This window comes from Neopsephotus bourkii, unplaced genomic scaffold (assembly GCF_033783945.1).
Source record: "Neopsephotus bourkii isolate Nb327-2 ecotype Australia unplaced genomic scaffold, CSIRO-AGI_Nbou_v1 NB_1468, whole genome shotgun sequence".
Classification (NCBI taxonomy): domain Eukaryota; kingdom Metazoa; phylum Chordata; class Aves; order Psittaciformes; family Psittacidae; genus Neopsephotus; species Neopsephotus bourkii.
In genome coordinates, this window is record NW_026901945.1 from 34,356 (window position 1) to 59,368 (window position 25,013).

The following is a 25,013-nucleotide window of genomic DNA, read 5'->3' on the forward strand; positions in this document are numbered from 1 at the left end:
CGTCAGGAGTGGGGGTTACACACCACTGCACACTACACACCCCTGTCAGGAGCTCCAGTTACACACCACTGCAAGTCAGTGCCAGAGAGAAGCCCCACGTGAAGTGAGGGCTATGGCACGTCTGTGCTGCCAAAGTCAGAGCCCCTGAGAGGAACCAGGACAGCGCAAATGTCACCAGCGTTTTGTGTTCTCCTGTTAACAGGGATTTATCTTACAACAAAATCCAGCTGATCGAGGCCTGTGCTTTTGAGAACCTTCCTTTCCTGGAGACCATGTGAGTTATGGGAGTTCCTTCCTGGTGTGGTTAGTGAAGCCTGTTTGCATTTAGAATCTTCTGGTGCTACAAAAAGCACCTGTTATTTTTAGAACAAGGCCTCTGGTTTCTCCTGCTGAAGGAGCAGCCCAGCTCCGGAGCTCAGGGCATGGCTGGTGGCCACACCAGGATGGGGCCACGGCTTCTGCAAAGACAGCAGGAATAGAAGCTGCGTCTCGAGTCTTGCTGTGTCCTGGAGCAGGCAGAGATGCAGCACGCATGCACTTTGTCTCCTCTCCTGGACAGGTTAACAAGCAGCAGGAGAGAAAATGGCAGTTTCCTCCCAGTTCCACCATGGATGTGGCTGTTTCCTACAGATCAGTGCTGCTTCACTCCAGCTTCCTGTGGGTCAGACCCAATTCATTTCTGTGCTCTCCTGTTTCCCCAGAAGCCTGGAGGGAAACCTCATCACCGAGATCCGGAGTGACACCTTCCGGGCATGGCACGGGATGCAGTTCCTCCAGACACTGTGAGTGTTCCAAGGGCTAAGGGGAGCTCAGAGCAGTGGCCCTCGCCACTGTGTTCTGCTCACCTCTTACCCCAGATAGGCAGCAGCATCAATGCTGAATGACAACTCTGTCAGGCCACGGCTTTGCCTGGCTGGGTGCAGGATGAGTTAGAACGCTCGTGGACAGTGGGAATATGAGAAATAGGGAAATCCTGTTGGAGGGAAGCCACCAGAAGGTGTGAGCTGAGGAGGAAAGAAAGAGATGCTGTGTTTTCCAGAAGCAGCACTTCTGGGCTTTTGCTCTCTGGGCTGGAGATAGTCAGGACCTGATGTATGTTGTGAATCTGCCCATCAGCATCTGCCCCGGCCTGGAACCTTCACCCCAGGCCCTTACTCATGCATGAAGCACTGAGCCCCTGCCACTGCTCTCATCCTGCACCCCCCGCTCACATGGGGTATTGTTTCATTTCAGGGTCCTGAGCCATAACCCACTGTCTGTTATTGAGGACACATGGTTCTTCAAGCTGCCTTCAGTCACTCACCTGTAAGTACAGACTCCTTGTTAACAGCTTACCATGGATCTTTCTTTGTGTCTCTGGGTGCCCCGTGGCCCGGAAAGCAGAGAACCAGCAGCAAATCCCACCCTTCTCCCAGCCTTCTCCTGCTGGAGGCAGTGGCAGAGCCAGGCAAAGGCTGAGCAGTTCTGGTGTGTCCCAGCTGCAAAGCCAGCACGGAGCAGGGACGTGGACTTAAACTTGTCTGCATTCATCTCCCATGGGATCTGCAGGATCCCTTCTGGTTCAGACCCATGGGTGGGAGCAGGGCACAGCAGGAAGGAGAGATGGTTTGCCGTCATTTCTCCTGGATTAGGTAGCAGCAGATCCCCCTGCGGCCAGCACAGCAAGCAGCAGGGACTGGGTTTGTTCCCGGAGCAGAGGCTGGTGCTGCCACCTCAAATGTAATGTGTTTCTTGAAACCCTTGCAGGGACCTGGGTGCCACACGAGTGACTTGGCAGACGCTGCTCATGCTGCTCCTGAGAACATCCCGCTTGGAAACACTGTGAGTGTGCAGGGGCTGGCTCCCATCGCCAGCAGATCCCAGCTGCTGGGACAAAGGGTCTGCGTGGGGAACAAACCCAGCACCACAAAACTGTCCATTGGGACACAGGCAGTGAGGGGCAGTTTCCCAGAGCTGCAGCAGAGACTGAAGCAGACCCCTGACGCGCTTCTGCGCGCCACCTGGGTTGGAGTCGCTGCCCTGGGTCGCGATGCTGACTGTGCACAACCTCTGTTCTTTAGCAAGCTGTCCATCGACACGGCCTGCTGCCTCTGCCAGCACAAGCACAGCACTGAGACCCCGTGTAGGACCCTCAGCTTCGACTGCATGAGCGTGTGCAGCAGCACTGCTCCCCGCTGCGGTAACTGGCCCCCAGCCCTGCCCATGTGCCCCAGCTATAATGAACCTTCTGAGCCTGTGTCTGGCAGAAAGCTTGTCACTGATGTGCTCTTGGTGTGTTACAGCTCCCCTGGCAGAGACACCAGAGCTCCTGAAGGGACCTGTGCCACCCAGGAAAGGGAACAGCAGCTCTGTGTTGAATCTCCAGCCTAAGGAGCCTTCACTCACGGAGCAGAGAACCGTCACGCTAGCAGCTCTCCTGAGCCTGAGCAGCCCCAGTGCATCAGCACCTTCCCCTCAGCAGCTCTCGAGACAGGAGGGCAACACCACCAAGGAGTTGACACTGGCGCTGCAGAGCATTCAGCACAGGGACTGGAGCAGCTCTATTGACACCGGGAGGTTCTATTTTCTAGCAGAGGGGCTCGTGGCACAGCTGAAGAACAAGCTGCACAAGGCCATGAGCATCCTGACTGTGAAAAGCACCAGCACAGCCCGGCCAGCGCAGAGGTACAAGGGGCAGGAGGTGGCAGTAGGGGAGGGAGGAAGAGCCATAAGCTGGCAGCAACAGGAGCCTGGCTTAGGCTTGACCCCGTCAGAGTTCATCTTATGGGAATCAGTGCTGAGTATGAACCTCAGCAACATCATCCTACTCTCCAGCCACCAGAGAACACCCACCCCTGCTGCAGAACAGCCCCCTACACAATACCCAACAGAGGCCTCGCATCTCACCCGGTCTGGCGAGAGTCAGGATCATTCCGACGCCATGGAGCAGACCAACACGACTGACGGGATGGAGAATGAGGATAGTGCAGAAGATGAGGAGGAAGCACCATCCCCAACACAGGACTCTACTGGGACAGATGAGCAGAAGCAGCAGAACACTGATGGGACAGTGGGCAGCAGGGCTGCTGAAGAAGAGCCCGCAGCAGCAGAGGGTAGAGCAGAGCAGAGACTGAGCATTATCCAGGATTTCTACTATGCTCTGCTGGCTAAAAACGGCCCCCCTGCTGCCAGCAGCACGCCAGAGGACACGGCTGCAGCAGAGCGCTCCTCTCTAGGCGGGAGACCACCCACCGCCCCTGCAAGCACCACCACACCCGGGCAGCACAAGGAGCAGGAACCCCCGACCCCAACGGCACAGGGCAGCTCCAGCGCCCTGGGCAGTGTGGCCAAGCAAGGACCCCCCTTTGACACCCTGCTCAGCCGCCACCTCCACTCTCTGGTGCCAGATGGAGCCCTGCGCAGGTTCATGGCACAGGTGGCTCGAGCCCTGCGGGGGGACTGTGGCCTGCCCCAGCTCCAGCAGGCCTGCGCCAAGATTGCCTCGAGGACGGGGCTGCTCCTGAACCTGCTGAGTGAGAGGCAGCGTGACCCGGAGCCCTCTGACGACCTTGAGCAGTGTGTGTGGGAGGAGGATGCCGGCACCTCTCGTCCCCATGCCCAAGTCCAGCCCAGGCAGATGCACAGTGAATCTGCAGAGACGGTAGGAGAGAGCGGGGCATGGCTGCGTGTGCGTGTCTGGGCAGTTGGTATGGAAGGGGCCTCCCTTTCCTCCTCCCCTCTTCTGTCCTCCCCTCCCTGCTCCTCTCCTCCCTGATACACTCTCCTTTTCTCCCAGGAGATGGCCAATCACACCTCTGATCGCTGGCTGCCGCTGGTGCTGATGCTCTCGCTGTTCACTCTGATGACACTCATCCTGGTGCAGCGCTCTTTCAAGGTGAGCCAAGGACTCGTTTGGCAGAGCGCTGCCAGCCAAACCCTGGGGCTGGAGAGCACAGGGGCAGGGGGGTGCTCCCACAGTGCTCATGGGGCCCGGGTGCTGCTGCGGATGCCTGGGGATGTGCTGGCGAGCACAAGACATGTTTTCCCAGACTTGGAGCTCATTGTGGCACCCCACCCTGGAGCTTGGAGGTGTTCAGAGCTGCTGGGAACAGCTTGTCCTGGCTCCTGCCAGGGTCTGTCCCCAGCTCTGCTGTGCATCTTCCCAGTAGCTCCTTCCTTCAGGGGAGCTGCAGCTCCCTCTCATCACAGCCTCTGCCATCAGCCCTTACCATGCTGTAGCCTGCAATCCCTCGCCCCAAGCATCCCCTCCCCAGCTCCTGTCCTGGTCCTGCTCTGTTGCAGCACCCGTTGCTTCCAGCCATGCAGCAATACCCTTGCTCCCTGCCCTGAGCCCATACCCAACCTTTCTGCATGGTGCTGTGGCTCCAGTGTGTCAGGCTGTGCCCGAGCACAGGGCAGGGGCCCAATCGTTGCTGCGGAGTTTGAACCTCCCTTTGGGGCCCTTCTCCTCCACAGAGACAAATGAGCTTTCATGTCTTTACAAGGCATCGTGCGTGTTGCAGGCGGTAGGCAGAGGCAGGGAGCAGCGGGGAGCTGGGCAGGGAGGCATGGGGGCTCTTCTTAAAGGCGTGGCTGCTGGCACAGCCTTGCACGTGTGTAGAAGACACTGGGCTGGAGGAAGAACCTTCCGGCTCCCCTATGTTGTGGAATTCCATGTGGAAACCTCCATGTTCCGAGTCCCTGTCTCTCTGTCACCACGTCTGTGCCAAGAAACATGCTGAGGATTCCCAAGGCAGCAGCAGATGGTGCCTGAAGCGGTAATTCCTGCCCCGCCCTGCCCCAACAGGCTCTGCTCCAGCAGTGCCCAGTCCTGCCCAGAGCCCCCCCACCTCCTCCAGCACTGGAGGAGTTCATCCTTTGCTTCTCATGCTTCTGCCCTCCTCTTTCCAGGTGCTTTCAGAAGCTGCAGCCCAAGTACTGGAGCAGGAGCAAGGACATGGACGTGGACGAGGAGCAGGCACTAGCTCAGACCCTCTACCCCTTCCCTGTCTCAGGCCTGCTTCTCACCTCTCCAGTCCCTGCCCCGCAGGAGGCATCCCTGGCTCAGCTCGATGCTCAGGAGGAGGCAGGTTGGGACGAGGTGCCTCTGACATAAGGTAAATGTGATGGTGGCAATGCTGGTGCTGAGTTCAGCTCTTGTTCCATGTAGGAACTGCTGAGGGTTTCCTTGATGTTGCCTCCTTGGCTATATCCTTAGGTGCTCTTTCCTTGCTGTTATTTTCTTGGCTGTTGTTTCTCAGCTCTTATTTCCTTGATGTTCATAGAAGCATAGACCCACCGAGGGGTTTGGGTTGGGAGGGAGCTTAATGCTCACTCAGTTTCAACTCCCTCCCCAGTGACTTCTGTGACATTGCTGTTATGTCCTTGCTGTCATTTCAGCAATTCCAGAACCTCGTCAGTCGTTCCCAGTGCTGTGTCATCAGAGGAAAATTGGCTTTTGCTTCCCCCAAAAGCGCCGGAGCCCCATCGTGATGGTCCTTATCCATGGAGCAGGACTGAAGTTCTTTGAAGTCACCAATAAAAGTGTTGGGTTGTTTGTTCTCCCCGTGTCCTGTGAGTTGACGGACGCACGCATACCTCTGTGTGTGTGCACACAGGTGTTGCGTCTCTCTGTGCTGCCCACTGATGTTGACTCCATTAGACACACGACTTGGCAAAATAGAGCAGCAATCAATTTTCTCCTCTTAGCACATGGACATGGGTGTGAAATTTTGGAAGGGATTTTTGCATGAATTTGTCAAACCACTCAGAATCAATACATGACAGTATCTGTAAATTAAAAGACAGTGTAATGAAGTTAAGGGAAGATGATAAAGATTGGTTATCATCACTTTTCTCTAATTGAGGTATAATGGGGTTTCTATTGACTTTGGTTAAGGGAGGATTGATCTTTTTGCTTGCTCTCTTTGCCAACATATGCATTGTACCTTGCTTATTACAATGCATGCAGCGAATGTTATCCCAAGCTTTTGAAAGACGTGTATACTGCATTGCAAAAACAAGAAGGGGGAACTGTGGGGGTTGGAATGTATTGAAACTGTCAGAGACCATGGGAAGGAAGAACCACAGCAGGCAATTAAGAGTGACCCATCCCTGACTGGTATTTGGAAGATGTTGGAACTGTCAAGGAACAAGGACGTCAGAAGTGGGAAGAGGATGTTGGTAAGAAAATCTGATAGAGCTTTCACCTGATGTAACCACAAGGCAAACACAGATGTGCTTGGCTAATTGCTTGGCAGCATATAAATATCGTGTAATCTTTACAATAAATGATCCAGCTTGCACTCTACCTCTGGGTCCGTGCCTCCATCCTCACAGTGTTTGCGTGCTCTGGGGACGTTTTTGGGTGTCCGTCAGGTTTTGTAGGGTGGTTAGGTGTTTCTGGGTGTTAATGGGGGTGTTTTAGAGTTATGTCATAGGGGTGTTTCAGCTGTTCCAAACCCCTAGTAACCTGGCCTTGAGCACTGCCAGGCATGGGGCAGCCCCAGCTCCTCTGGGCACCCTGTGCCAACGCCTCAGCACCCTCACAGGGAACAGCTTCTGCCTAAGAGCTCAGCTCAGTCTCCCCTCTGTCAGGTTCAAGCCATTCCCCTTGGCCTGTCTCTGCACACCCCTGCAAAAAGCCCCTCTCCAGATTTCTTGTAGGCCCTGCTTAGATACGGGCAGATTGCTGAGATGTCTCCCTGGAGCTTTCTCTTCTGCAGGCTGATCACCCCCATCAGCCTTCCCTTCTCCTCCCCAGCCTCTCCCCACAGGCACCGTGCTCCAGTACCGGCCTGTCCTGAGGGCCCGTTGCTAAACCCACTCCTGCTTGCCAATACCGTTCCTGAACTGGGGATCTGAAGCCTGGATGGAGCATTCCAGAGCATCCCTTCCCTTGTTCTCCTGCTGTGCTCCTGCTCATGCAGCCGCCATGCTGCTCTCCTCCCTTGCTGCCAGGGCACACGCTGCCTCCTGTCCAGCTCCTGCCCACCCAGACCTTTCCCATGGGCTGCTCCCAGCCAGGCAGCCCCAGCCTGGGCCATTGCAGGGCAGTTCCCTGCAGGGACCCCTGTGTCCCCTGCTCTCCTGCCCAGGACACCCGGAGAGCTCTGCAGCCCCCCCAGGCCATCCCATCTCCCCACTCCAGCACAACAGCTCCCCAAGAGCTCTTCCTGCTCCAGGCACAGAGCAGCCATCCCAGAGCTGGAGCAGCCAGAAAGCTGCTTTCATTCCCCTTCATTCCTGCCATGGCAGGACTTACCACAGAGAAGAAGCTGCTGCAGGATCATTTACTTTACTCAAATCCATCTGCTGCCTCCGGGCATGGGGCACTGTCAGGAGAGAAAAGGCAGTGACAGGGTAGGGGAGACTTCCCAGGGTAAAACCAGTTATTTCCCTTCAGATTTCCACCATCCCCTCCCGTTCAAATGCATTTCCCTGTTCCTGGTGCTGGGGCTGAGTGTGCTGGGTGAAGCCCTGTGGCTCCAAGGCCTCAGCTCTGGGCCACTGCAGGGGTTTCATGGAGCCGCTCTGCGAAAGCTCCGATAGCCATGAGGGATGTCAGGGGTAACAGAGGTTCAGGGCCTGCACTCACAGCTATGGAGATGGTGGCTGCAGAGCAGAGCCTCGGCGTGACTTTATCAGCATTTTCTCACAAGTTTCTCAGCTGACAAGTGCTATTTTAGGTGTAGAAATCCTCATTTTTGTAGCTGACCGTGTGGTCAGTATTGGGACAGGACAGGACAGGGGAAAGGGCTCAGCAGCCCGTGGATTAGTGCCTAGTCTGGAGAGCTGCAGAGTGCATCGCTCTTGCTCCCAGCTGCCCTGCACTTGTCCTTGCGATACCCCAGGTGTGACTGCACACACAGATAAACAGCGAGAGAAAAGGAGAAAGAATGAGATACAGAACAACTGGACTCTGGTGCCAGGGAGGGAGCCCTGCTGATTCAAAGGGCAGAACTTCTCTCTCCCAGCCCTTGGTGCAGCTGTGATACACAGAGCAGGAAGCAAGGGACTCTGAGGGCAGAGTGCCGACCCCAAGGGAAGGCTTCACACTCCTGAGGACGCTGTGGGAGAGCTGTGCCTGTCTGGGGGCAGGTCGCAAGTCCAGCAGGACAGGCAGAGCAGACAGGGAACTGCAGAGGAGGTGTTCTAGCGAGACAGTCATCTCCTTGCCCAGCAGAGCACGGCCAGCAGCCACCTCCACTGCCAGACCCCAAGAGAGCTGCCTGGATGCACCCTCCCTAGTGCGGGGCTGCACTTTCCCCCCACTCCCTGCCCATGGCTCTGCTGCCTGGAGCTCTCCCTGCCAGGAGCTGCTGCTCTGTGCCCAGCTCTGCCCCCTCCCAGTGCTCCCAGAGCCCATCCCATGGGCTGTGTGCTCAGCTCTGCCCTGCACACCCCTGCCTGTGCAGGGGCTCAGGAGCAGCTCACACCAGTCCTGACGAGACTCCCGGTGCCTTCTCCAAAGCAGAGAAGTGAATTCCCAGCTCCCACTGCCCCACCTGCCCACCAAGAGGGGAAAACATCAGAGCTCAGCATCCTTCCCTATCAGGCAAACGCTGCCTCACTGTCTTTCAGAGGGACCCTCTGAAGAAGTGCTCAGAGTGACTGCAGATTGGAGCAGCGTCACCCACCCAGCACTTCCCTTCCCTGCCAGGGGCTGTTCCTTTCCCCTCAGCTCCCCCCCAGCTCCATGGGGAGCTCCCGGGCAGGCCGAGTGCTGACCCTGGCAGGCAACAGAGTCCCTGCTCCTGCACACAGCCTTTGGGCTGCAGGGACCCTGCTGCAAGGGCAGCGCTGGGCACCCCCGGCTGCACACCCACATTCACACCCTGCAGCCAGCCCCGGGACAAGGGACCTGCCTTGTCCTGTCCCTTGCATGGTGCAGAGGGAAGCCCTGCTCTGCAGCACATCCTCCTCCTTATCTACACAGAGACCAAGAGAGAGCTCCTGACAGATCCCATGCACTGTGCGAGGCAGCAGCTTGAGGAGATCCCTCCAGGAGCTGCAGCTGCATTGCCCTGCACCCAGAGCCTTACTGTATACAGGGCTGGGAAGGTTTCTCCTGCAGGGAGCTCTCAGCATCCTCCACTGCCAAGTGCCTTTAAGCTCTCTGTGGCTCGCAGGTCTCCTCCTGAGCAGAGCTGTCTCTCTGCAGCACTGCCCACTTGCCAGCATCTATCTGCGTCCCAGGAGCCCGGCCCAGCTCAGCAGCAGAGGCCCAGCTCTGCCTCTGCCCCGCTGGGCTCCCTCCAGGGCTCCCTGGGGCTCCAGGGGACCCCCATGGGAAACAGCCTGAAGCAGGCACTGATGCTCCCTCCTCAGCTGGCAGACACATTGCCTTCCTGCAGTGCCATTTCTCTGATGAGAGACAGAGTTTGGTCTGAACATCAGCTTTCCTTAGAATTACAGAATCATTTAGATTGGAAAAGACCCGTAAGAACATTGAATCCAACCAATAACCAAACACAGTCAAGTCCACCACTGAGCCATGTCTGTAAGTGCCACACCTACATGTCTGTTAAATACCTCCAGTTATATATAAAAGGTCTTTTTGTATACCTAAAAGACCTTTTTTATACCTGAGGGGTCTTTCATATACCTCGAGGGATGGTGACACAGCCACTTACTTCTGTGGGCATCCTGTTTCTTGTCCCATCATCAGACAGGACAGCCAGGACAGGACAGGCTGGGATCTCCTTTACCCCTACTGAAAGAAGGGATTCAGCCCGGTTAGCTGAGGCATCTCCTCCTGCGGTTGTAGCCTTGGGGCTGGAAGGGGACTCAGCTGCCTCCCATGAACACCACAAACCCACAGGAGGTCTCACTTCCTCAGAAGGTGAAAATGCACCATTACATAGATGATGTCTTAATCAGAGGAGATTGCCCCAGCGAGGCAGGGGAAGCAGCAGCAGCAGTGTGGGAAGCACTACATGATGTCAGAGTTACACCTGAGCACTGTCAGAAACCTGTGGATGTGGGTGGCCCAGAACGCAGGCTACGTGTCCAGCACCCTACAGTCCAAACTATGTTTGACGTTACTGGTCACTGCGTGCGGCTGAAAATGAGCGTGGTGTCACAGGAGGTGATTTGAGGATGAACTGAAAATGTTCCAGGACTTGTTTCTGGGAAGTCTCTCATTCCCAGGTTGTCCTGGTGCTCTGTGGACAGGTTTCTGGCCGTGTGTTGTCTGTGCAGGTGTCCAGCAGGCTCCGTGCTTCATCACGGACTCGTGTCCTGCACTGAGGTGACTCTCAGTTACTGTTGGAGCTCAGGCACAGGTCCTTGCTAACGGCTGCAGTCGCTGTGAGTACTGGGTTTTGTACATACATTTTTTTGCAGGGGATTGTCTCTTCTGTGAAACGCTTGCGTGGGATTTCTGTAGTTAAAAAAATGCACAGCTGCTTTGTTTTCCCCCTCTGCTTGCCTGTGATGAGCAGGAAGGAGAAGGAGGATGCCTGGCAGAGACAGGTAAAGAAGAGAAAGGGGAAGAAACAAGCCCAGAGAAGCAGTGCGGAAGAGGCCAGTGAAGACCAGGGAGAAGAGAAGCAGCAGCCTCCAGCAGGTCAGGCGAGAAAGTGCCCCTCCCAGAGCAGTCCCAGGAAGAGGAAGAAGGCGAGAAGTTGGAGTGTCAGGTGAGCCTCCTGCTGAGGGAATGGGCCTTGGGTTTTGGTGTCAGAGAAGTTGAATGGTGAGAAGCGGTCTCTAGGTTCAGGCAGTCCTCGGTCAGACACAGCAGTGAAGCAGCTATTGATTTAACATTTGTGCACAAACAGGTGTCCTGGCAAGCAGGCACACACAGCAAAGGCAGAACTTGGATTTGTATTTCCTGTCACATCTGCAAGTTCCCTCCTTTGTTACCCCGTTGGTTGAGGACTCCAAGGTTTACAGCCTATCCGACGTGTATAAGCTACATGTTAACTGTCCCGCCTCTGGTTACACCTCCCCTTACTTGATTTTTGTACACCCCTTCCTTCCTTCCTTCCTTCCTTCCTTCCTTCCTTCCTTCCTTCCTTCCTTCCTTCCTTCCTTCCTCTACTTTTAGGGTTTGATTTCATAACTCTGGCAGACATGTGGTACCCCAACTCACTGCTTAATTACAGCATCAGTTTGCATCGGCTTAGCTTCATAGGCTCTACAAAGATAGCGTTTGTTTGCACCACAAAGCGTTGTCTGTTGCCCAAAGATGCCGTTGTCTTTAAGCAGAGAGTGTGCCTGTTTAAGTCATGGTATTTCAGACCCTTTGTTTCGTTCCCTTAGTAACTTAGCCCCAGCCCCAATATTGCAAAGTCTTAGTATTACAAAACCTTAATATTGCAAAGCCTCATCCCCAGTATGCAAACCCAGCAGTGTTTCTCTCTCGAGCATGAATTTTCCCCATAGGGAACCTGCCATTTTCTTTTCATAGAATCACAGAATGGTTTGCGTTGGAAAGGACCTTAAGACCATCCACTTCCAAACCCCCTGCCACGGGCAGGGACACCACATGCTAGACCGTGTCATCCAAGACTTCATCCAGCCTGGCCTTGAACACTGCCAGGGATGGAGCATCCACAGCCTCTCCGGGCAACCTGTTCCAGGGCCTCACCACCCTCACAGTAAATGCAGTTGTTTTCATCATTCAGAGAATCTCTTTGGTAAAGGATCAACGTAGCTTACAGATGGCATCAGTAATGGCACAGCTTCTAACTACCCAAGTTTGGATCATTAATTCTTTTATCCACCTTGGAGCAAGAGTAGTCCTAAAGCATTGTTGCCTGGTTCTCAGCTGTTCTCAACATGCACCAAGTAACAGAAAAGACCAGAAGGAGAAGCTGCTGGGGTTTTCTTTCTGGTGTTTAGGCAGTGCCAGTAGAGAGGAGACTGAGAGGTCTGGGAGCAGGCAGCTGTAAGCACACCTTCCCTGGCATACCTGCCGAGTAGCTTGCTTTGCTTGTCTCTGTTTCCCAGTGGTTTTAAATCCTGAATTGTGAGAGTCAAATGAATCCGTTGATCTCAACAGAGCACTTCTCCATGCAAATAGCTGCTCAGGAAGGAAAGGGGTCGCAATGATGTTTCCTCTGGAAAATCTAACTGCTTTATGAAAAGGAATTGCAAAGACAGTTTGGTTTTTTTTTTCCCTCAATTTCTCCCTTTTAAAAAGTAAGTATTAGGCACCCTTTATGCCCTTGTCACTGTCAGGAATCTGGAGGCTCTGCAGGAAGCGATCCAGAAGCTAGTGTTTGGTAACAGCTCTCTGCTGTTTCTTTCTTTTCCCATGGAGTTTTCTAATGGGGAGAAAACATGAGCAAGCCTCTGTCCAAAGAGCATTCAGAAGGGAAGGAGCAGGAGATGGGGAGTGGAAGAGAGGCAGAGCTAGGACTTCATATCCTCCCAAGTTTTTGTTACAGAGGAAACAGACTAAATGGTGTAAGAAGACCTGTTCCACCCTCTGAGATTCTTCACAGCAAGTTTTGGAGAGGCCAACTTCCTGAAGATGCAAAACTAGGAGGAAAAGTTGTGTGTTCCCCTCACTGCACCCCTTCTCTGCTCTCCTTCTCACTCCCAATTTGCCCTTGTGCCCTCTGAGATCAGTATGAAGCAGCAGGCAGGTGGGTTTGGGAGCCTCAGACACGCAGTGTCCGTGCACTGTGCGGTCTATAGCCAGATGGCTGTGTTATCATCCACTCCCATTCCTTCTGCTTTGTTACACTCCCATTCCTTCTTTCTCTTTGTTAATCAAGACTTCCCTTTGGTTGTTTTTTACAATGTGATTCCCAGTTCCTATCCTCAAATGTCCCTCCATCTATACGATTGCTGGAGAATAGTACAGCTGCTGAGACTGCAATTTGGCACTTCCTGGCTACGCTGAGGAGTTTCTTATCAAAATATAAGCCAAAAGAGAAATAACGCAACTTCCTGGGAAAGCAGGAGTGTTCGTGGCAGTAGGCCAGGAGAGCCCTCTGGACAAGTCCCTCTGGTCCCTGAAAGTGGACGTGTGGGATGTGTCCGTCATGCCTTCACTGCTGGCATTCTCAGGGTTTTCCTGATGTCCTGAAAGTAAGCACTGTGAACATTGATTAGGAGAAAACTCCAGGAACAAACTTGCCAACAAAGTTTTCAAGCTGACAAGCAGGTATTCTTTATTGCGGCGCCGGGAGACACGGGGGATAAATCCTCCTAACGTGTGTCCCCATACTGCTATACAAGCCACCCTTATATAGTCACTGGGCATACATACATATTCATGAGGCTACGTATGGATTACATCATTTTCCAGAGAGTTCCCCGCATGCGTACAGAATTGTGGTGCTGGTCTCTGAGGGTCGGTTACTTCTTCCAACGATCTTCATCACTTCTGGCAGCCTTTGAAGCACGTGCAGTAGATGCTCATACCAGTTTAATTGGTTCGTTAGCACCAGAGACATAATAATCCTCCTATCCTCCTACTTATCAGTTAGTTTAACTGTAGCCCATCCTGGACACCTGCCATTCCCAGATACTCCTTATCCCTGTGTCCTGTTCTTCTAGACTGTTTTTCTTAAAACTAGGCCAACTATAACGATTTATCTTGTGAGAATTCTTAGTATGTTCTCTAGTTGTACTCTGTTTTTTTTTTCTCTATGTATCCTGCACCTCAGTAATTTTCCATTGCTACTGTTACAAAGCCATCAAACTTAACATTACTTAAAACTTCTTATAAAAGTTTCTATATCCCATTTTGTGATTTTGTGCCCCTTTGTCTCAACATCTAACCCAGAACTATGGTTTTCCTGAGTCTCTTAAGGCTTTAGTGTGAGACGTTTTCCTCTGTGTTTTGAGTCTTGTGCTTGGAGCAAGCATTCACAGCAGTCTCACTGGGGAGTAGTCATGAGCACTGTCAAGAAGCTGTTGAAGAGCGATGACATTTAAGTCCAAAAGTTTCCTCTGTGGATTTGAAGCAATCACAGCTCCTGTTAGTGAAACTGGTTTTGCCAGGATGTGTGGTTTGTTACCAGTGCACCGTAGAACAGACCTTGGTGAAAACAATTTAACCTTGTAAAATGTCAGGCAGTTGAGCTACCCCCAACTTTTAAAGGGAACCTGAATGTGCAGTGAAATTCCAGAAGCTGTCAAGTGTGAGGATCTGGTGTGCAAACTCCTCAGGCTGTCCCTTCTTTACATCACAGGAGGTTTGTCAGCGTTAGGAGCAGATGCTACTATTGTCATTCTGTTTTCCAGCCAGCTGCTTTTGGCTTTCAGCCGTAAAAAGCTTTTGGTTGATTTTGGTGCCACCTTCTGAGCCAGAAACAGGCAGCTTTCACAGTGTAGTGTTTGCTGACCAGGATTTGGCACGCAGCGGGCACACAGTGTGTTCAGTGCAAGCAGAGGAGCCACAGAGTTTTTGCAGGGGTGTTTTACAGACCTCACTTCTCAGAGGCAGGACTGCAGATGCCTGTAACAGTGCCTGAGTTGTTTCAGCTTAAAACACCTTCTCAAAAGTTAGCATTCTTTAGCTCACATCCTTCTGTAGACCAAATGCTGCTGGTTTTGGAGATGCCTTGGCATGAAACACCCAGGGCTTGCTTGGGATTTGTTTGGGTTTGTTGGGGTTTTTTGTTTTGTGTTTGCAGTATCACCAATCGCAAAAGTAGAATTTAAATATCAATACATGCTGTCAGGTTTTGAATGGTAGGATGTACAAGCACCCATAATCATAACATAACTTATGTCCACTTCCATAGGAACAAGACCATTTTGTTTCACTTTGACATTCTGGAATGTGCCAGACCTGTAGTGTTAATAAAACTACAGTGCCCTATAACACAGGTGAGTGAAATACCGAGATTGCCTCTTAGTCATGGTGCTTAAGAACAAGACATACATTTGTTTGATTTAAAAATTCATATCCTTCAAAATGCACTCGCAAGTGCATTGTGTCCCTTTCCAAATGCTGCAGTAAGCATTACTGAAGGCAATTCTATAAAACAGGGCAGTTTTGCAGGTGGCCTTTTTTCTTGCTTTTTGATTGCACTGACTTTCCTTACCCTTCTCTACCCTCACTGTGTCTTCTTTTCTTGCAGCTTTGTGTCTCAAAGTGCCCAGACAGGTTTGTGACCCACATTGATGTTCAGGCTTCCTACAGATACAAACCCCATCAGTGGAATTACCTGAAGCAGTTCTGAAGACCTGGTTTTAAGAGTCCTCAGAAGGTCTGTGTGTATCAGGAGGTGATGGAATGCGTGGTTTTTCATCAAGCAATGTGTAATATGCATGATTTTACTGAGCTACAGCAAAGCTTTGAATTATTCTGATTTCACCATATAAGGAGTTGTCCCATACATATGCTTTGACAGTGATTTGGTCAGGGATGAAGGTTTTGTTTGCACATCAAAACTCTAACTCTTTCAGTGATTACTGTTTCCTGAAAGAGTATCTGCAGCTATCCATGTGGTTGCAGTACTGTGGCAAGTACCCTTTAGTACTTAAGTACTCCACAGCAGTTGAGCAGAGTGTCTCAAACCAGTTCTTAAAGCTCCTGTGTTATGTAGAGCTCCTCAGTAATTCAGCTAGGAAAAGAAATCTGTCTTTCACGGAACTGATTTTGGACTCAAATGTACTGTGTTATTTCTCCCATCTCTAAACCACCTTGCAATTCAGCTATGTTAGTTATGTTAAATTCTTACTCTTCTTTAAGAGAAGGGAGGCAAGGAGCAATTGCCCAGTTATTACTGCCTCACCTGCCGATCCAAAGTGAAGAGGTCTTTTCTTTTTTGTCACTAGAAAAGTAAAGAATAGTCTTTTCCCAGATCACATTGAGAGGCTGGATTCTCACATTATGAATATGTCTTTCAGCTCCAGCAGTCAGGTTTGGGGAGGAGGCTACAGAGTGCAGTTTGGGGCATTTGCTCAGAGTGGGTGGGAAGCAAAACCCACGTAGTTAATTCTGCTCTGTATTCAGCATTCCGATTTTCCCCCTTTTTAGTCTGTTGCTCAAGCCCTACATGGTGAAGATTGTCCTTCGGTGATCATTCCAAGCAGTTCTCATGAATGGATCTATTTCTTACACACATCTTAGCAGACTGTAAGCGTTCACATGAAATTGCAATTCCAGTCTGAAAAGTGTTCTGTGGCAAGATCACAAGGAGCTGGCTCTTACCTGGCAGTGGCATCCATTCAGTTTTAAACAGTTTGAGAGTATAAAGATTTATCATTATTTTTCCTAGAGAGCCATCCATGGACACTTGGAGAGTGATTGGGTCAAGCTGAGCTCTTTCTTGCTCTTGAATCATCACTGATAAGAAATGCTTTACAGCACAAACTGCCTTTCAAAGCATGTGAGCGCCCAACCCAACCCAACCCAAGCCAAGCTGTTAGCATGAAGGAAATGCCACGATTATAGAAAGGCTCATCTGGGCAGCTGTTGAAGTTCAGGTGGTCTTGAGCCCAGTTACAGGGCAGCTTGTTTTTCAGTGCTGCACGTAGTGCTGCCTCTGCAGGGCAGCAGAGGAATTAAGGGGTTTTGTCACTGTGGTCAGCAGGTGATTTTGAGTAGACAAGAACAGGTCTCAGAGCTCAGGAGTATCTGTCGCTGACCTAGAAGCTCCTGCAAATAAGGACCTGCTGTTTATTTTTCCATGCTTTAAAAGAGAGATCGTGTAAGCCAGGCACAGGCTGTCAAAAAGAGAAAATAATGGATGAAGCAATAAAGAATTAAAAATCTGCATGAAAAAAGATGTACTGACCCAAAAGACAGAAAGTCATTTGCAAAGAAGCTCTTACCTTCTTTTAGACTACAGCAAGAGGTGAAGATCATAGATGGAAGAAAAGAGACATATTAGTTAATTATGTCCTGAAAATAACTGGGGGGTAGATGTTGCAAACTGAATATTGAGCCCAGGCGTCAGTGCTTATTGGAACCTGATAAGGCAAGTGCAGAACCAGTAGATAAAGGTAACATACAGCTGCGTAGGAGGACTGACCTACTCTTCCCTTTGGAATGAAAATGAGGACTTGGTGAAGCAAAGAGCAGGGCAACATAAATGAGGATGTGAACATCTGTCCTTGTCTCTCTCTTTTATAATCTCCTCCTCCCTCTGTCTAACCCATAGTTTCTGTCTTTTTTCCATTGCTTCCTTTTTCCATTGCTTTCCATTTCTGCTTTCTTTCAGTACTGTGAATAGTTCTTAAGAGATGCTTCCTGGACTTCTGCACGAAGACTGGTGTGCTAGCCATGGCAAATCAGACTACCTTCAAAGATGGAAGAGGGAAAACAAGAAATGTAACTGATCTCAGGGAAGCTGCAAAATAGGTTTTACCCTTCTTAAGTGCTTGTGTGTTGGATTCTGAGACTGTAAAAGGGGGTGTGATTAAAACATAAAATATGGAATTGCTCTACTCTTTTTTATCATACTCCCAAAAACCTGCTGCTTTCAAGGCTCAGTTGGAGGGAACCACTCTATTAAGGACAGTTGTTACCGTGTATTTGTTTTGTTGTTACTAGGACTTGTGTAAATCTGGAGCTAACTGTAGGTAAAGGTAACTGAAGTGCTTTAGAGAAGAGTCAGGAACTGCAAAACAGCAGCTTTTTTTTGAGGAATACGTTCTGAATTTCAAACAAGCCATTCAGAAAGGGAAAACACATCATGCTGGGAAGCCTTTAAAGTGCTAGGACTTCAGACCAGTTTACAAAGGTTTAACTACATAAACTGATGTTCTTTTCTTGTCCCCCTGCCCATCTGGCTTAGTTTGCCCAAAACATCCGGTTCTGATTGTCTGTGGTCAGACTGATCTGTTTGTTATCTTCAGTCACTGGCTAAATAAACTGGGAACGTTCACAAGAGAAGTTCCTGACCACAGGCAAGAAGAGGGTTTCATTTCTTCTGAGTCTGTTCTAGTACAAAATTCTGATGTAACACCTCAAAGTTCTAGAGAAATGAAATGTTCTGGGAAGTGTCTGAGCTGGATCTGGGTTGGATGGAACCATTGTTCACACTGCTTTGTTTACACTGCTTTAGAAGAAACCCACTGAGTAAAAAGGCCTTTTGCAGTCATTCTTTCCTTTTTCTGACTTGCTTTCTGGGAGTGAAATGAGAGCAAACATTTCCTTTCCACAGACTTGATAAAGACACTGGAGATGTGAAATGAGAGCAAACATTTCCTTACCACAGACTTGATAAAGACACTGGAGATGTCCTTCCTAGGGGTCCCACTGATGGCTCTTAACAGCTTCTTTTCATGCATCACTATGCCCTGATAATTTTCTTCTCTGATGGCTAGAAAGAGTCACTGGTTTTCCTCCTAAAATGAATTCTTTTTTTTCTAGGAAAGCTCCTCAAATGCTTCTTTCCTAATATTGTTTCTGTGCAAGCAGGGATTTTAAATGGAGGACATAAACCAGCAACCTCCGCATACAGGCATTTCTCCCGTTTGTGTGTTGTAGACTAGGCCATGGCCTGGAAAAGGCAGTGAGTTGGTGAGCCAGTGTAAATGACAAAACCAGACTTGTACTCGTCCTGTTCAGACACCTTGAGAACCTGGTGTGCACAAACATTTCTGGCTGTGTTTGGTGAGATCATGTTTGTTTCTAACAGCAGAGAGCCATGAGGAAATATTTCATAAGGAAGATTTAGAAATACATTTTTGCAAACCATTCTCCTAAATGTGATGAAGTGACCCTCATTTGGAGTAAGAGGCACGCAAGAAAGGTGCTCACACTTGTTCTCCCTGGGTTTCTGTTTCTCGTCTTTCTAGTGGGCTGTTCATCGCAGTGATTGTGAGTCTGCTCTTCCTTGTGTTATGGAGGTTCACAGCTGGGATTCTCTTCTGGATTTTCATCTTTGGCGTGATTGATTGGAATTACAGGTTATGGTAGGTGTAGTCCTTCAGCCTCTGAGGCTATTTTTGAAACTGATGTGGCCTGTTGTGCACAGGGGGGCTGTACAAGGGGGTACTGCTTAAGTTATGCCTTATCAGGCAGTACCAGGACAGAACCTCCTAATGAAGAGAACAGCTCATTAAACCAGCTGGACATAGACCAGACCCATCCAGCTCCTAAAGAGCATGCGTGAGGACCAGAGATAAAAAGTTCAAGCCTGAGGCAGACTCGTTTACTTCACCTTGAAGACCCCTACCCACAAGAGGAAGACTACTTACTTCATCTGAAGACCCCTGCCCAAGACCAGCAGGAGGCACTGCGCATGCGTGGAGAGCCTTTTAGCTCCTTATAATACGAAGCGGGGCTAGAATATAAGTATGTATAGGCGTATTGTGCGACCTAATACCTATGTACGACCTTACAGGATAAATGTAGAAGGAAAACGGCACTGAGGTGCGCATGCCTTTTGGAGGCCAAATCCCCCGTGCGCCTTCAGCTGAATAAAGCATACCTACTTTACAACTTTAACGAGTTGTGAAGTCTATTCCACTATTATTTTTCCTTATTGCTTAATTGTGGGCAAGGAAAGTAAGTGATTCCATCAGTTAAATGCTGTAGTGGGGAGAGCTAGTGCCTAGGTTTAGGCACAGTTAAGTGAGAAGGGCTTAAATGGCAGTGAAACTTAATAATAATCCATCTGTGCTGATACTTGGCACCAGATGCAGCAACCTGCTCTACCCCAAGTGTGCTTAGTCTGCATTCACTTGTACTGATCTTGCTTTTCTATAGATGTCACAAATGTCATCACTTCTGGGTTTCAAAAGTGCTTCAGTGCTTTCTCTTACAAGGGCAGTGTATTTAAAGCAATCCTGCTGGAACAAGAGAGCCTGCAGGCTATGCGTCCCTCCCAAGGGAAGGAGGGGCACAAGAGAGAACAAATACCTGTCAGATACTACTGGTGCTGCTGGTACTGCTCTATTAGCAGGCACACAGACACTAACTGGTGATGAATGGCGCATAGCCTGAAACACTGCCTCTCCCTATTGGTAGCTAAATTAGTAGAGCAGTAGTTTACTGCTTAAATCTGCTTTCTCTGCTTTGTATCTTCAAGTAACTGTGTTAGATCATTGAGCTCACGAGCATCTTTACATATTGGTGAGGCAGAGCTTTTTAGCATGCTGGCCCTAGAGAATATTAGGATTTTATTACATCTTTGCTTGTAACCCCCCTGCCTGATTCTTAGCAGCCAATGTGCAGTTTATCCAGAGGTCAGTGTCACTTTCAGATGAGTAAATAGAGGTACTACTAGTTGGGACAAGCTACATTAACTTAACCGGGATGAACTGGATTGAGACCAGCTTCAAAAGAACCTACCTATATATTCCTTCATGGAGAACCGTATCAGAAATAGGTGCTGAAATGTGTGTAACAAAACCTTTGTTCTGAAGAAAGTCTGTGGCTCTGAGCACCACAGGGGTCACTTGCCACGTGCAGTTCGGATGGCTTGGGGTACTGATGGTACTTGGGATCACAACTGAACATCATCTCTGGCTATCTGGGTCTGGATTCTGAGACTGTGTCAAAGCTGTGGGATCTGAAGCCAATTCCCCTGTCCCTGTGCAAACCTCCAGACACGCCACGGCTGAGGGATACCATCCCTTTGTCTTCCTCTCCTTCCACAGAACTTCTTGTTTCAACAGGAGGAGACAGGGCCTGCTCTGTGTAACCATGCACCACTGCTGGGCTGGTTTGAATGTTGTCTAACCCTCTTGAGGCACCCACAATTAAGGGATGTGTCCCAGGGTCAGAGGAGGTGTGCTTCAGGCATTTAAGATTCTGCCTTCTCGAGGTGGAGTCCAGAGAATTGTTTTGCTTCCTATTGCAGCAGTAGGATTTGAAGTGACACAAATAGAAATCAGACAGAAGCCAACTCTTTAAACAAGATCTGGGTTATGAATCAAACATGGCTCACAACTGGGACACGGTGCTCTCAGCTCTCTAACCTTAGAGCAAGTTTATGTGATTCCAGCAGCACAACTGGAAGGTGAAAATCATTAGTCCAAAACTGGACAAAAAACCCCACAAAGCCTCTTTGTGGTTTTTTGGTTTTTTTACTCAAATGAGGGGAAAGGATCTCACGCCAAGCTAAGGCTCAGACAAGCCTATTGATTTAAGTACATGTAAATGTTAGAGGAGTATGTATCAGAAAACTGCACTCTTCAGGAAAAGTTGACTCTTCATCTCCTTTTTCTTTGTTGTGTCTAAATACTACAGATGAGCAGCATTAGAGTATGAACATGCAGAATGCTTGTTATGAAAAGCAGCATTTGTTAAGGGTGAACTGGCAGGGTCCTGCCCATTCTGACAAACTGGGCATGTAGAATTTCCCCCCCCAAAGGTACGAAATGGGGTTGAAGATTGGCAGCCGCAGTGAGAGAAGGAAAGAGCTGCTCCAGCAAGGAATTCTATTCAATTCTATTCACGAACAACAGTGCAAAACACGGGGGGGGGGGGGGGGGGGGGGGGGGGGGGCAATTACAGAGGCAGCCTATTGGTTCGGTTCTTGACAAATCTGACTTTCGTTTGTTTCCAGTGGGAATACTTAGTGGTGTTGAGGTCACAATCATACTGATGCTGATCTTCCTAAGGAATCGGGTCCTGACCACCATTGCATTGTGCTTATAAGAGCTTTCTCTTTGGCAGTCAGACATCTCTTATCTCCCAGCTCCTGCCTTAACAGAACAGACGCTGTTAGTGGCACCATGTGTCCTCGGTGCAGGGAGGTGTGTGCCAAGTGTGGGGCACTGTTAATAGGAGCCTAAGAGCTACAGCTGCCAGCTTTGCTCTGTCATTGGATTGTCTCCAGAGAGACATATACGAGTGGTAGAGGAGTGGTGGTGTTTTGGCTGGGGCTTTCAATTTAGGAAAGACTGGATCCTTATGGCTCCCGTCAACCCTTTGTCTGGACATGCATAAATCTGCAGAGAGAAAAGGAGAATTCCATGACCAGACATTGTAACGTGGTGTAGTCCAAGGCTCTTCTTTTCAGCTCTGAGTACAGAGGAAAGCAGAGCAGGATGTGAGAGCTGGGAGGCCTCTTCATTTTGTGTTTTCTGAAATCTGGATAGGCTTTATTCACAGTGGTTCCTGGTTTATCCTGTGCCAACTCTTAGTTCTGGTTTGAGTTTGGCTTGGGTTTGTTTTAATGGGAATATAAGAAAGGAGAAATGGACTTAACATACCCTTGGGTCTCCTTGCAAATAGGCTAAGGCCTTGAGGGCCTCGGAAGGAGGGCTCTGTTAGAGCACATGGAGTTAGCTCTGAGTTGATGTGTGTGCGCTTGCTTGTAGTTTTCTGCCCTCTCTGTTGACATTATGGTTCTCCGGAGTCAGGGTTTAGGATTTTTGTAATGGGATTAGGAAATGCTGAAGTTCTGCGTTTAGCCAGGTACCTGTTTCCTGTCTTAAGCTACTGTGCAGTTAAAGCATAGCGATTGATTTTGGCGGCGCTGAATTATCCTCTTTAGTTCCTGTTCATGACAATGCAGGAACATCGTTAACGCTCTGCAGCACTTTGGTTCACAACCTTGACAGGTAGAAGGATTTCAGGAAGTTCATAAACTTCCTGCGGGGAAGTGATAACATTCTGTAGTTTTTCAGCAGCATGGAAAGGTCACTTGGGGGTGATGGTTTTACTCTGCTGAGTAATGCATGAGGTGAAGCTCTGTGTGCAATTCCTGGAAACCTAAGAGCCCATGCCCTGTATTCGGGAAGGTGCAAACCAAGCTGCTAACGACTGGAAACCAAATTGCATTTTTCAATACCTGTTAACTACTCTTTAAAAAAGATTACAATTGACTTGAAGTCCATAGGTGCAAACGGGTAACAGTCGTTACTCTGTCCATGGTGTCAGTGGAAACCAAGGGGCCTTTCGTGAACTGCTGCATACTGCTAGTATGTAGTGACTGCTTCTGCTGTGTGCCTCTACTGGACTTGTGCATCTCTAGACTCAGACAGGAATCGATGTGTTGCTCTTCAGCTCCTGATAGCAGACAAGGGTTCCCTTGCACTCTCCCAGCATTTACTAGTTTAGCAGCAGGAATTGAGTAACTTTGTCTGCTTTTACGTTTTGGAAACTGCCTCGTGCCAAGCACATAGCATCAGAAATGCCCCAGGTCAATCCTGCAGGAAATACTAAGAGACAGAAAGGCTTGTGATAAGCTTACAGGGTCACTGGAAAGACAGTTTAGAGTAACAGAAGAGGTAGGTGGCCAGGATGTGAAGAGAACCAACCTGTAAACTTGAGTGAACAAACAGATGGGGTCAAGTTCCTGCCAACAGTGAAAGGCCATTCTTCTTTCTGACTGCCAACGGCCAAAGGCAGGCACCGTTCATGTAGGGCACATGCAAGGAAAGTCACACAGTCACGGGAAGGTGTTAGCACGTCCTGGCATTACAAAGACAAACTGAATGTCATGCCCCAAAATAGTCAGTAGTTAAGGCAGGCAAGGTCCTCAAATGCAAAGTAGCAAGAGGTAATTTCAGGTGTGTAGGAGCCGAGGGAAGAGCATATGAACGGAGCAGCATGGGACAAGGAAATAAAGGGTCATTACTGCAGCAAGAAGATGTGACTGAAATGAGTCTGTGGCCTGGGAAGAGCTGGATCTGTGAAGGAGGAAGTAGAAGAGAGGCTGGAACATGGCAAATTGATAATGTTGACTGTAGTGCTGCTGATAAAAGTGGAGCGGTAGAAATGACAAAGTGAAGATGTAAAGACATCTGAAGAAAAGGCCTGCAGTATTCTGAGATCCCAGCTCTAGATTATGCTACCACTGTCAATGAGCAGCTCAGAGTAAAAAGGATGATGCTAGGAGAGGACTGAAAAAAAAGCTTGTTTCTTAAATTGCCGCAACTTACTGACATGTTTTGTTGCTTTCACAGGGCTGCTGTCCATATAACGTCTACGTTGTTCTACCCAATCGTCACCTTCATACTCATTGCAGTTTGTATTTCCTATGGGGCTGTGACAGCTGTGTATCCTTCTGTCTGTGTACCTCTCTGGAAGAGCAGTCTCTGGCTGACAAAGCCAGATAATTCTCTGCTGTTTCACCTTAGCCAAACCAGCGTTAAAAGGCTATTTGGTCACTTGGCACTTGCTGCACCGGTTCACTCTTCCTCACTGGGCGTTTGCGTGTGATGTACCAACTGGACAGTGGATTCCATGTCATTAGAAAGAATTGGACTAAAACCCATGCCAAGGTAGAGGACCATATACTACATAAGGTTGGCTTCAAGGGGTGAAAGGTGAAAAAGGAACCTTAGCAAAGAGTGACTGTGCCCTTTCTTGTCTATGTGCTCTATAGACCTGATGTTAACGGTCGCTTAGTTAGCTTGAGTGGGCTCCACGTGTGTTTTGTACAGACAAATGTGGGAAAGGAGTGAGAGAACACAGAGCTCCCCATGTCCTCTATATTGCCTGACAGCAGCCACTGTCTGCTCTGGAAAGACAAGGCTTTGGCAAGGTGTCAGAAAGGGGACAGTCATGTTTTGCAAACAAACTGTTTTTTGTCATGCAAAGAGGGTCAGTTAGTGATGTACAGGACAGCGTTGATTTATCCTTATGCTCTGTGTCTACTTTCACCAAAATCCAAGCTCTCAAAGAACTACTTCTGCATAATGTGCCTTGTCAGAGGTGGATGTGCAGGAGAGGCTGAGTCAGCTTTCAAGGTTATTCCCCTTGCCCATTCTAGCCATGGCATACAGCTCTGGGATGAAGTCTGCCTTAGTTCTGTAAGTAATGGAAGTATTCAGTCTTGTCTGTGACCCTTCACGCGCATCTCTGCATAGCAAGAGTGGTTTTTCTGTGGCTGGCACAAGTGTTTTAGAGCTCGCGGTTACCCACTGCAAACTCCTGAGTTGCTCAAAGCCCACAGCTCTGTGAATCCTCCTTTAAAAACCTCATTCAGTTTTCTGGCTACATCTGGTGATCCTGTGTATAAAGTAATGGCTAATCAAACACCGTGCAAGTATGCAAAGCTGACCTGTGACCCGGAGGTAGGTGGCACAAATACTTCCCTGCTGTGAGAGCTATACTAATTGTATTTCTTAACCGCTGTTAAATGCAATGAGAGAAAATGTGCCTATCTTAAGTAATGATTCCTTGTGTTAAATCTGAAAACAGTGCTTTGTGTTCA

General features: G+C 49.5%; 1 protein-coding gene across 1 annotated transcript; it reads left to right on the forward strand.

The window, feature by feature from the left end:
* Nucleotides 1-518: 518 nt before the first annotated feature.
* On the forward strand, nt 519-5,095 carry LOC133220703 (uncharacterized). The gene is made up of 8 exons (XM_061368996.1): nt 519-782; nt 1,234-1,305; nt 1,747-1,821; nt 2,061-2,179; nt 2,283-3,640; nt 3,776-3,874; nt 4,585-4,757; nt 4,891-5,095. The coding sequence occupies exons 1-8, from the start codon at nt 583-585 to the stop codon at nt 5,093-5,095; spliced, it is 2,301 nt and encodes a 766-aa protein (XP_061224980.1). The 5' UTR covers nt 519-582.
* The last annotated feature ends 19,918 nt before the right edge of the window (nt 5,096-25,013 follow it).

Coding starts and splice junctions, on each gene's coding strand:
- LOC133220703 (XM_061368996.1), top strand. CDS start 583: ATGGCAGTTTCCTCCCAGTTCCACCATGGATGTGGCTGTTTCCTACAG. Junction 783..1,233: donor ATGCAGTTCCTCCAGACACT/GTGAGTGTTCCA, acceptor GTTTCATTTCAG/GGTCCTGAGCCATAACCCAC. Junction 1,306..1,746: donor CTGCCTTCAGTCACTCACCT/GTAAGTACAGAC, acceptor AAACCCTTGCAG/GGACCTGGGTGCCACACGAG.